The 13,365-nt window shown below is 37.1% G+C and overlaps 1 protein-coding gene across 15 annotated transcripts in view; it reads right to left on the bottom strand.

Moving 5' to 3' along the window:
- Positions 1-13,365, bottom strand: part of VTI1A (vesicle transport through interaction with t-SNAREs 1A) — a 374,999-nt gene that overhangs the window by 155,596 nt on the left and 206,038 nt on the right. For 12 of the 15 annotated variants that reach the window (XR_003677511.2, XR_003677510.2, XR_003677512.2 and 9 more), the window contains 2 exons: positions 9,805-9,875; positions 9,051-9,112 (listed from right to left, as the gene is read on the bottom strand). Coding sequence is in view for 10 of the 15 variants with exons in the window: in XM_024121377.3 (XP_023977145.1) it covers positions 9,051-9,112; positions 9,805-9,875 (133 nt within the window). In the remaining 5 variants the exon portion in view is untranslated. Of the gene's footprint in view, positions 1-9,039; positions 9,113-9,804; positions 9,876-13,365 lie in introns of all 15 variants that reach the window. The other 3 variants (XM_028481269.2, XM_028481268.2, XM_055080971.1) reach the window with 1 other exon arrangement.

Here is a 13,365-nt window from a genome sequence, read left to right as displayed (position 1 = left end):
TACTACAAAAAAAAAGAAAATTACAGACCAATATCACTGATGAATAGAGATGCAAAAATCCTCAACAAAATACTAGCAAACAGAATCCAACAAGACATTAAAAGGATCATACACCATGATCAGGTGGGATTCATCCCAGGGATGCAAGGATTCTTCAATATACACAAATCAATCAATGTGATACACCATATTAACAAATTGAAGAAGAAAAACCATATGATAGTCTCAGTAGATGCAGAAAAAGCCTTTAACAAAATTCAACATTCATTTATGATAAAAACTCTCCAGAAAGTGGGCATAGAGGGAACCTACCTCAACATAATAAAGGCCATTTATGATAAAAACTCTCCAGAAAGTGGGCATAGAGGGAACCTACCTCAACATAATAAAGGCCATATATGACAAAGCCACAGCAAACATCATACTCAGTGGTGAAAAACTGAAAGCATTTCCTCTAAGATCAGGAACAAGACAAGGATGTCCACTCTCACCACTATTATTAAACATACTTTTGGAAGTCCTAGCCACAGCAATCAGAGAAGAAAAAGAAATAAAAGGAATACAAATTGGAAAAGAAGAAGTAAAACTGGCTAGAGCTAATCAGAAAACTACTAGAGCTAATCAATGAATTTGGTAAAGTTGCAGGATACAAAATTAATGCACAGAAATCTTTTGCATTCCTATACACTAATGATGAAAAATCTGAAAGAGAAATTAAGGAAACACTCCCATTTACCATTTCAACAAAAAGAATAAAATACCTAGGAATAAACCTACCTAGGGAGACAAAAGACCTGTATGCAGAAAACTATAAGACACTGATGAAAGAAATTAAAGATGATACCAACAGATGGAGAGATATACCATGTTTTTGGATTGGAAGAATCAATATTGTGAAAATGACTATACTACCCAAAGCAATCTACAGATTCAATGCAATCCCTATCAAATTACCAATGGCATTTTTTTACGGAATTAGAACAAAATGTCTTAAAGTTTGTATGGAGACACAAAAGACCCCGAATAGACAAAGTGGTCTTGAGGGAAAAAAACGGAGCTGGAGGAATCAGACTCCCTGACTTCAGACTATATTACAAAGCTACAGTAATCAAGACAATATGGTACTGGCACAAAAACAGAAATATAGATCAATGGAACAGGATAGAAAGCCCAGAGATAAACCCATGCACCTATGGTTAACTGATCTATGACAAAGGAGGCAAGAATATACAGTGGAGAAAAGACAGTCTCTTCAATATGTGGTGCTGGGAAAACTGGACAGCTACATGTAAAAGAATGAAATTAGAACACTCCTTAACACCATACACAAAAATAAATTCAAAATGGATTAAAGACCTTCATGTAAGACTGGATACTATAAAACTCTTAGAGGAAAACATAGGAAGGACACTCTTTGACATAAATCACAGCAAGATCTTTTTTGACCCACCTCCTAGAGTAATGGAAATAAAAACAAAAATAAACAAACGTGCATTGAATTACACTATTAGAGAACTTCTTTCTGCCCCAATACGGCCAGTAGATACAACCCACTCCCCTCAGCAATGCACATGGCAATAATTCTCTACTGAAGGAAGGGGCACACATTTCCCTGTGGAAAGATCCAAATCCTGGGGGAGGAGTATCTGTGCATATGTAATGAACCCCCCTACCATGTAATCCTGATAGCCTTGACACCCTCCACTTTGTCCCCCAGTTGGGAATCATTGCTGTAGACTGTAGGCATAATCCCTCGGGAAGAAAAAAATCTTCTTTCTTTCTCTACATTTGTCCTTTAAGAAAATATGACAGTGATACTTATGCATGGAGCCCTGGATATATTCAATTATCTTTAATAACCCAAATATGTATTTAAATATGTTTTTAACTTAATGTAACCTGAATTATGACTTTATTTTGAATAGGTCAACATATACTGCTGGCTAATTGAAGGTAAATCTTACTCAAGCTCTGGGCTAAAATAAATTTTCATGGCACTCCTTCCTTGGAAAGCTAAGAGCTGCATTAGCCAAGCACAATGAAAAGAAAAAACTTCCCCCTCCCTGTAACCTGTGTGAATAGCAGAAGAGGACAGGCTCAATTTGATAGCGAGAATCTAAGCTGACACAAAATTAAATATAATGAATTTGCCTGAAGGAGAAATTCATGTTTAAAAGTGGGACCAAAAAAACAAAACAACGCCTTTTGCAGCAACATGGATGGACCTAGAGCTTGTCGTACTGAGTGAAGTAAGTCAGGCAGAGAAGGACAAATATCATATTATATCACTTACATGTGGAATCTAGAAAATGGTACAAATGAACCGGTTTGCAGGGCAGAAATTGAGACACAGATGTAGAGAATGAACATATGGACACCAAGGGAGAAAAGCAGGGGGGTGGGGGTGGGGGTGGTGGGATGAATTGGGAGATTGGGATTGACATGTATACACTGATGTGTATAAAATGGATGACTAATAAGAACCTGCCATATAAAAAAATAAAATTAAAAAATTAAAAAAAAATAATAAATAAAAAAAAAACCTGACAGCTAAGTTCATAGTCTAATTCTGTACATTTCTATGTATATGACTATGGATAGTTTACTTCACTAAGCATTGTTATTCTCACCTGTAAAATGGGGATACGATGCTTCCTTCACAGGGCTCTTAAGGATTAGATCTGATGTGTGTAAAGTATGGTTAGGGTCAGACACACACCTAAGGCTGGTAGAGTTATCATTGACAGATAACTTTAGATGCTGTATTCGAATGTCTAACACAATGCCAAAATTCTACGTTTAAAGCTACAAGAATGTTATTAAAAAGAAACATATATAAAGAAATCCAAAGTCGTTCTTTCCTTTGGTAAAAACATCACCCATGTCAGCCTTGAAGGGGTCACAGGATGAAAGCAATGAGTCAAGTGTATGGTAATAAATTTACTCACACAATGAGGACCAAGGTTTTTAAGAAATAATTTTCTCTTTGTAGCATTATTCTAAGCTTAGAACCTAAATCTGTTAAGTGTAAAGAATCTGCAACAAACAATCATTTTGTTCTGAAAGAATAAGCACTTGAGGGCTTCCCTGGTGGCGCAGTGGTTGCGCGTCCGCCTGCCGATGCAGGGGAACCGGGTTCGCGCCCCGGTCTGGGAGGATCCCACATGCCGCGGAGCGGCTGGGCCCGTGAGCCATGGCCGCTGGGCCTGCGCGTCTGGAGCCTGTGCTCCGCAACGGGAGAGGCCACAACAGTGAGAGGCCCGCGCACCGGGGGAAAAAAAAAAAAAAAAAAAAAAAAAAGAATAAGCACTTGATTAAAAACTGAAGAATATCTTAGAGGTTAAGATTTTGCTGTACTAATTTCAAGTCAGGGCCCACCCATGTTCACAGCTAGTAAAAACAGGCCAAGAAAGAGAAATGACATAAAGAGAGAAAAGCAAAAACCAGAAAAAAAGTGAAAAATATAAATGTAAGACACTTTGCAGTGCATAAAAATTGAGAGTAAATTCTCAAGGATATTTTTCTCACAAGTCTTGAAAACTCTCTACTGCTGAATTTTCAGACATCATAATAAGAAAAATTAAAATATAACAAAATGTTTCCTGGGCAAAATGGGGGAGGCGGGGGAATTTTTAAAGAAGATTAAAAGTCATTTGGGCTTCCCTGGTGGCACAGTGGTTGAGAGTCCGCCTGCTGATGCAGGGACACGGGTTCGTGCCCCAGATTGGGAAGATCCCACATGCCGCGGAGCGGCTGGGCCCGTGAGCCATGGCCGCTGAGCCTGCGCATCCGGAGCCTGTGCTCCACAACAGGACAGGCCACGACAGTGAGAGGCCCGCGTACCGCAAAAAAAAAAAAAAAAAAAAAAAAAAGTCATAGCATATTTCTTTAAGAATAAGTTTGTTTAATAAAAAAATTACATATCTATTGCTTATAGAAATTGCATTGGTATTTCTGATATATTTACCCTTAGGAATCATTCTGACAGTACATTTAAGTTTTCCAGATGTTTTTACCTGTCTTCCTACCAAAGCAACAAAACCATGTTTAAAATGTAAAATGTGATAACAATGATAGGTGGCAGTTATTCCCCAGATGGGCTCAGAAGTAGCTCTAACAAAAATACATGTATTAAATAGTAAGGGGATTAAGTTATTCCAGTTATAAAATAAATAAGTCATGTGGATACAATATACAGCATGGAGAATATAGTCAATAATATTATAATAATTATGTATGGGGACAGATGGTAACTATATTTGCGGTAACTATTCTGTAATGTATAAAAATATTGAATCACTATGTAGTACACCTGAAACTAATATAATAAATCAATTATATTGCAATTAAAAAATGTATAAATAGTGGTAGCTGCATCAACTTCATTTACTCTCATCTGTTTTGTTTATATTATAGACTAGTTACAAAACACCTCTCAACAGCTTCCTATTTAAGAAAGTTACTACATACATGATGGAAGGATAAACAGAATTCACTTTTTCAAGGAAACATTCTGCTATTGTGTGTGTAATTCTGCTATTCTGTATTGTGTGTGTGTGTGTGCATGTGTGTGTAAATACTAATACTAGTAGCAAATATTGGTAGTGTGCATGAGAGAGAAAATTGTTTGATATTAAGATAATCATACAGAAAAGGTGTTTTAAAAAATGTTACAATATGTCATTTCCTTTCATAAGCCTTTTGCCAGCATATACATGTGGTCAATGGGCCAACATAAACTTGTAACATGTCCTCCAAATTTATGTCAACAGAGATTTCAAATTATAACTCTGTTACATTGCTAAGGAATCCTTTAGATACTTTTAGAAACAAACATACAATTACTGATAAATTATTCACTCTTCAGAGGCAAAAAGAAAATAGAATCATGATGTCCTTTGTTTGCTGACTGAAAATCTTGAAAACTTCTGTTTTCATTTTCACTTCTTGCTGGTACTGTTTGATCTAATAAGACCTCCCAGTCAAATGTATAGGAAAAAATATACACACCAACATGCACGTCCAGGCAAATATATATGGAGAGCAACACTGAAGCCTCTCAGTGCTACCTGAGGCACTTTAAAGCCAACCAATTAATGACAGTCTAATTTTGTGGAAGTCAACGAAAAATCCTTTTTATTGAGCCCTGTCATCACATGAGTGGTCATCTGTTTCCTGACAATTTTCATTATTATCTGAATACCACTTTATTTAAAACTCTGTCTACAGAGTCAGGATATGAACAGTTTGTCCCCAGGTAGCTCTTCATCTTATGTCAAGACAGAAGAAAAATTACTTTTCAGGAAATCAGCTATATCTGCATTCTGATGTCAAGTTTTACTAATATAATTTTGAATGGACTGTTTTTTTTTCCTTTGTTTTCTTTCTTTTGGTGATATAGTACAGTTACATGAAGAACATTTATTTAGGTTGAATCAGTTGCTCTCTCACTAGATATGTCTCAATATTCTCTGCATAGTTGAGCTTCTTTCAAAACTTATGATTCCGTAAGTCATCTTCTATTTCTCGATTTTTTTCAAACTTATTGGTTGTATAGCTACTGAAATCATATTTTCTATTGGTTCTTTGTTTTCCTGGCACCCTTTTTAATGATCAGTAAGGATTAATTGGACTTGCAGAATCTTCCATTGTTTCCTTGAAAATTAGATAATTTTATGAATTCCTATGCCACTTTATATGCACATATTCTCTACTAGACTGAAGTACTCTGAAGGCAAGGATCCAAACTGATTTCATTTGAGGAGCCCCAAGTCCTTGTATTCAGGCATGAAATATTTACTGAGAAAGTGAATAAGGAGAAAAAAAGAAAAGAAGGAAGGAAGGAAGGAAGAAAGGAAGGAAGGAAGTAAAGAAAGAAGGAAGGAAGGGAGGAAGGTTGGAAGGAAGGAAGGAGGGAAGGAAGGAAATGTATTTTTTTAATTTTACCCCATTTGAAGTTAATAAAAGATTAAAAAGCACAAATGGTAGTGGCTGCCACTTACTTATTTTTATTTTCCAATCTACATTTGGTCACTCTGACAGAAAATCGGGTGGATTATGTACAAACTTTGGCACTGATGGAACACTGGTTTCACCTGTCTTCACAATAGACTAATCAATATTAGCAAAATGACTCAAATGAGGGACCATTTCTGTTCATTTTTTTTTTTTTTGTGGTACGCGGGCCTCTCACTGTTGTGGCCTCTCCCGTCGCGGAGCACAGGCTCCGGACGCACAGGCTCAGCGGCCATGGCTCACGGGCCCAGCCGCTCCGTGGCATGTGGGATCTTCCCGGACCAGGGCACGAACCCATGTCCCCTGCATAGGCAGGCGGATTCTCAACCACTGCGCCACCAGGGAAGCCCCATTCCTGTTCATTTTACAAATTTAAAAACAACCTAAGTTTAAAAAATTAAAAATCATCAGCAGTCTTTCTTTTAAATAAAATAATTCCTTGGTTTGGTATACTGTAGAATACTTAACTATCTTCGGTCATAAAGAATTTATCATATGAAAATAAATAAGCTTATGTTATATGCAGGTAAGCACCTACCCTGAACAAAGAGGACATTCATTTCTTGTATGCATTTATACATTTATACAGATGAGCACACTGTTCAATATGGTAACTTTTCTTAAATCAGAAGCACCTGTTGACACATGATATAGCTGTGTAATTTGGTAAGATAACGTGACCTCTCTTTCTGAAATAAAACCCCACCAGTGCTGGAAGTGAGTGCCATGTGAATGGGAGGGATGTAACAGGAAGCAAAATCAGAGCAGTAAATAGAAGACTTCCTATTAGAAACATAAACCCTGCTTCCACTTTCTAGAGACTGTTTTTCCAGGGAATAATAAAAAAATAATGAAGTGAAGAAGTTGGTAAAATATTTTTGCCTTTTCCCAAGTCCAAAATAAACTGTATATCATGTGGGATAGTAATTAGTAACTAAACTGAAACCACCATCTACATTTGGTTCCCGAAGACTCAGGTTATAGCATTGATTAAAGGTACCTGGATACCTTGGCTGATACCAAGATCCCAGTTGTGCTTAGTGAAAAACACAGTTATCAACGTGCACAGGTGGACTTAAGAGTTTCCTTGGCTCAGACACAGCAAGGTGATGTCCATCTGGGGATTTTAATTTCCTGTTCATACTCTAGACAGAGCCCAAAAGGAGATGAGTCAGTGATTGACTGAGTTTGCCTACAAAGAGAACCCCAGGAAGATTTCAGCAGAGTAATTTTCTTCTGTAGGCTTACGAAACAACCCTGTTAGTATGGTTTTTCTAAAGAAAGCCCAGTCAAAGGTTACAGAAGTGGTTTGTGCTTCACCTTCTCTAAATGACTTGCAAATTTATTCAAACACAATATGAGGAGATGCGTTATTTGTTGAAATAACTGTCTGCAGTGTCCTGCACAAAAGGGTGAGGTACATCAAGCAGAAATGTGTACAGAAATACGTTGGTTTAGAAACCCATAAATCCTTATTTGAATCTGCCAACCTGAAAGCCACATAGAGCCTGGATAAACTATTTTTCCTAAATGCTACATCTGATTAAGCCATACCATTAAATGACAGCTGAACTTTAACATTAATATGATATTATTTAAATAACCACATGATTTTTTTTTTACACTAAAAATGATGAATGATTTCTGGACAGCTCAGCTGACATAAAGCGGGAGGACTCTTTAATGAGATTTGACAAAATGGAGACATATGCAGAATATTTGTTACAGCTCACGTTGCAGGGGCCCTCCCAGGGAAGCAATAGAGAATTTTCCCCTTTTTTTCTTTTTTATTGTTTATAGGCACTGAAGCATTCCTTTCAATCGCCACTTCTCTGTGGATTTTGAATTTTTCTAGGTCGTTTACATATTACCCCAATCAGAGAATTTGGTGGTTTATGGTTTTGAATTGGGGACTGTGGGTGTAGGAAAAGGAGGGGCATGTGGAGTTGTGTCAGCGTGGGTTGGAAGTGTCCCAGGAACTTAACCTTGCTCCTGATTAGCCTGATAGAGAAATCACATTGCTACATTGGCCTATAGAAGACTAAGTGACCATACCTTTGATTGATTCTTATGCAATCAGTCTCTAACACAGCAAACATACTTTTAGCAAATTATTATACATGGATACATGATCAGAGAGGACTTTACTTATTTTCAAACAGCTGTCACTATAGCATCAATGATAAACAAGATTCTCTTTTTAAAATTCCAATTAAGCTATTCTAGAGGCAATTCTCAACATTGCTCATTCATATTTCTATCCACAGTTCCAAACTGAAGGTTATGCTAGATGATAGTCTTATTTGGCAGATTCTGAATGCAATAATTCCATGCTGAATATACCTAAGTCAAAAATGACGCCAATTTTCGGAACAATGAAAACATTTCTCACTCCCCTCCAAAATTACAGAACATAGAATGTTACCTACATGCATTCATTTACTTTCACATACTCTCCCAAATATCTTCCATCCATCAAAGGTTAGTTTCACATCTAAAACATTAACATTTGTTTGCTCGCACATGTGACTTCACATTATTCAGATATTCTTTAAATTAAAAAAATCTTTTAAAAGTATACATAAAGTCAGAATGTTTCCCTAGACTCTCTTAAAAAAGAAATGAAAACAAAGCAACAGAGGGCAAAGCTAATACCAAGTGTGCTCCTGATACTGCAGCCCATCATTCCCTCTACAGCAAGGAGGCTATCAAAATAGAAAATAAAATCACTCTGCTCCTGCCATGGGGCCTTCCTCAGGCTATGAAAAAATACTTCATGTCTAACCCTAATTTTTTCCATAGCTTGAGGTAACCCCCCGAGCTCAAACCTTCTCTCTAATCTAAGTTACTCAGTGTGTGTCCCTGTCCAAACAAGAGTTAATATCAGTGCTCTGTCATTTCAAAAGGTTCTTGACACAGGGTACTAAGAGCAGAAGCTTGCATGCCTGGAACATGCCCAATTGCAACGAGATGAAAAATATACTTAAAAAAAAGTAAGAGAGAGAGGGGAAGATAAGTCCCTACCTGGCTCTTACCTTCTCAACATCCCTGTCAGAACCCTGGAGCTTTTCCCCAAGTTAGCATCTGTTTCCCGAAGCTAGGAGGAGAAAAGCAGCATTAAAACAGAACAAAATGAAACTTCATGGAATTAGATTATTTTTAAAGTGCACTGGCAAACAATAATTTTCTTTCATGATGGAAAATCCAATTCATAAAAAAATGCTTAAATACTTTAAAATACATTTTTGACACCTACATTATCTCCAAAAATTCTTAGATTTAGAAAATTACATATACTAGATAACCCCAGGAGTTTTAAATTGGATACTTGAACAGGATATAAAAGCAAATGTCTCACAGGCTGACAAAATTTAATTTATTTCTGGTAATTAATTAATATTTCCACCCTATGAATGCACACAGTCCTAGAGATATAAATGGAAGCAAAATGAAATGAGGGAAGATGAGATAAATATTTTAGCTTTTGCTCTGAAAGACCTGACATACCAAAAAATCTTCCTCAGTGATCTTCTCCTTAGATATAGCGCTAAATAAAATATCTACCAGGGGGCATTCTGGGATGGAGGCTTAAAGAGTCAGCTATTCCTTCTCCATCCCACACTCCCCTCACCCCCACTCTATATCCCTCTTTCACCCTAGCCATTTTTACACACGCTTACACCAATGTAATTGTTACTGTCTATGCACATGCCCAAGACCTTTTACTTATTCATTATTTTGTCTTTTCATTTACTGAATTTGTGAAAAGATTGCAGCACTTCTACTTACTCTTTCACGTGCTCTCTGTATCTTTTCTCTGTCATGACTGAGGTTTTCCAACATCTCCTGGCCAATTTGTTCTATGGACAAGAAAATGTGAGTTAGGAAAGATGACTTTGAGTGCAAATGAAAAAAAAAACTTCAGAGGTACCAAAAGGACAACAGGCGCAGAATTTATAGAATGCTCATGATCAATATAAAAAAAACAACAGATTATTATGACCCCGACACCCTCCTAACCTAGGTCTTCCATAATCCACTTGAACTGCAATTTTATTCATTGGAAGAAAATATCTGTCCTAACTTTCTCACAAAATTGTTGTTATAGTCAAATGAGATAACCTAACTAAAAATGTTTTGAAAACTATAGGGTACCACACAAATGCACATAATTGTATAGTACCCAAAAATCAATGCACTCAATGAATAATCACTGAGGCCCTGCTCTGCACCAGGGGTAGATGTTGGGGACATGGCCAGTAACCAAGATCAAGCCCTTCCACTCACGAACTCCCAAGCTAATAGAGATGATTTAGCAGTTAAAGGATAAATGTTACATTAGAGTTCATATTTCATGGCACATCAAAAAAAAGGACTGTATATTCCTTTCATGATAGAAAAATCCAAATAATAAGAATTGCTTAAATACAATAACATAAATTATATTTCTGACACCTATACAAACTGAAAATTCTTTCCAGGATAGTACATTCCTAGTATATTACCTCCTCTCAGATTGACGTTAGCTTTTTATTATTAACTCCATACAATTTATCCTTAAGGTAAAATTGGATAAGATATGTGGTTCCCAGTAAAGGCATCATAAAAATGGAAGATGACACCAATAATGGAGAAGTATGAAACAACTAGAGTTGCATTTTTCTTTCTTTGCATAACAATTGCAATATTCAAATTTGTCATACTATTAGGTATTACCATGACATTAAATTCCTTTAATCAATATAATATAGCAATTTTAGAGTGTCCTTGTCCCCGTGGTGAGCCACAGCCACCCCTTGCCTCTGCAGGAGACCCTCCAACACTAGCAGACAAGGAGGATATTTGCTCTAGCCTGGAGAAATCAGATAAGACTTCCTGGAGAAATTGGGATTAGGTCTGTAAGAAGAGGTGTAATTCAAATAAGCTGTGAGGAAGAAAGACTAAAGCATTTCAGACCTGGAAGAAACCTCCATCCTCAGGGGCTTGGAGAAGGCTCTCTTGGAACCTGTGTGGAAGGAGTGGCCTGAGCAGATTATCTGAATCCCAATGTTGCTCTGAACTTTGTGTTCAAGATTCGAGAAGATTGGGACTGCTAAGGGTCTTGGTGCTCCAGCTGGGTGTCAGGCCAGAGCCTCTTCAGGACATTGGTCCACCAGAGACCTCCCGGCCCCATGTAATATCGAATGGCGAAAGCTCTCGCAGAGATCTGTATCTCAACGCTAAGACCCAGCTCCACTCAACGACCAGCAAGCTCCAGTGCTGGACACCCTATGCCAAACAACTAGCAAGATAGGAACACAACCCCAGCCATTAGCAGAGAGGCTGCCTAAAATCATAATAAGGTCACAGACACCCCAAAACAACCACCGGATGCAGTCCTGCCCACCAGAAAGACAAGATCCAGCCTCATCCACCAGAACACAGGCACCAGTCCCCTCCACCAGGAAGCCTACACAATCCTCTGAACCAACCTTACCCACTGAGAGCAGACACCAAAAACAACGGGAAGTATGAACCTGCAGACTGCAAATAGGAGACCCCAAACATAGTAAGTTAAGCAAAATGAGAAGACAGAGAAATACACAGCAGATGAAGGAGCAAGGTAAAAACCCACCAGACCAAACAAATAAAAAGGAAATATGCAGTCTACCTGAAAAAGAATTCAGAGTAATGATAGTATAGATGATCCAAAAGCTTGGAAATAGAATGGAGAAAATACAAGAAATGTTTAACAAGGATCTAGAAGAACTAAAGAGCAAACAAACAATGAAGAACAACACAATAAAAGAAATTAAAAATTCTCTGGAAGGAATCAGTAGCAGAATAACTGAGGCAGAAGAATGGATAAGTGACCCAGAAGATAAAATAGTGGAAATAACTACCGCAGACCAGAATAAAGAAAAAAGAATGAAAAGAATTAAGGACGGTCTTGGAGACCTCTGGGACAACATTAAATGCACCAACATTCAAATTACAGGGGTCCCAGAAGAAGAAGAGGAAAATAAAGGGGCTGAGAAAATATTGGAAGAGATTACAGTTGAAAACGTCCCTAGTATGGGAAAGGAAATAGTCAATCAAGTCCAGGAAGTGCAGAGAGTCCCATACAGGATAAATCCAAGGAGAAACACGCAAAGACACATATTAATCAAACTATCAAAAATTAAATACAAAGAAAAAATATTAAAAGCAGCAAGAGAAAAGCAACAAATAACATACAAGGGAGTTCCCATAAGGTTATCAGCTGATTTTTCAGCAGAAACTCTGCAAGCCAGAAGGGAGTGGCAGGACATACTTAAAGTGATGAAAAGGAAAAATCTACAACCAAGATTACTCTACCTAACGAAGATCTCATTCAGATTTGACGGCGAAATTAAAACCTTTACAAAGAAGCAAAAGCTAAGAGAATTCAGCACCACCAAACCAGCTCTACAACAAATGCAAAAGGAACTTCTCTAAGCAGGAAACACAAGAGAAGGAAAAGACCTACAATAACAAACCCAAAACAATTAAGAAAATGGTAAAAGGAACATACATATCAATAACTGCCTTAAATGTAAATGGATTAAATGCTCCAACCAAAAGACATAGAGTGGCTGAATGGATACAAAAACAAGACCCATATATATGCTGTCTACAAGGGACCCACTTCAGACCTAGGGACACATACAGACTGAAAGTGAGGGGATTGAAAAAGATATTCCATGCAAATGGCAATCAAAAGAAAGCTGGAGTAGCATTTCTCATATCAGACAAAATAGACTTTAAAATTAAGACTATTATAAGAGACAAATAAGGACACTACATAATGATCAAGGGATCAATTCAAGAAGAAGAAGATAAAACAATTGTAAATATTTATGCACCCAACATAGGAGAAACTCAATATATAAGGCAAATACTAACAGCCATAAAAGGGGAAATCAACAGTAACACAATCACAGTAGGGACTTTAACACCCCACTTTCACCAATGGACAGATCATCCAAAATGAAAATAAATAAGGAAACACAAGCTTTAAATGATACATTAAACAAGATGGACTTAATTGATATTTATAGGACATTGCATCCAAAAACAACAGAATAAACTCTTTTCTCAAGTGCTCATGGAACATTCTCCAGGATAGATCATATCTTGGGTCATAAATCAAGCCTTGGTAAATTTAATAAAAATGAAATCATATCAAGTATCTTTGCCGAACACAATGCTATGAGACTACATATCAATCACAGGAAAAAATCTGTAAAAAATACAAACACATGGAGGCTGAACAATACGCTACTAAATAACCAAGAGATCACTGAAGAAATCAAAGAGGAAATCAAAAAATACCTAGAAACAAATGAAAAT

The sequence above is a fragment of the Physeter macrocephalus genome, chromosome 20 (assembly GCF_002837175.3).
Source record: "Physeter macrocephalus isolate SW-GA chromosome 20, ASM283717v5, whole genome shotgun sequence".
NCBI lineage: Eukaryota > Metazoa > Chordata > Mammalia > Artiodactyla > Physeteridae > Physeter > Physeter macrocephalus.
This window is presented reverse-complemented; position numbering and strand designations above follow the sequence as displayed.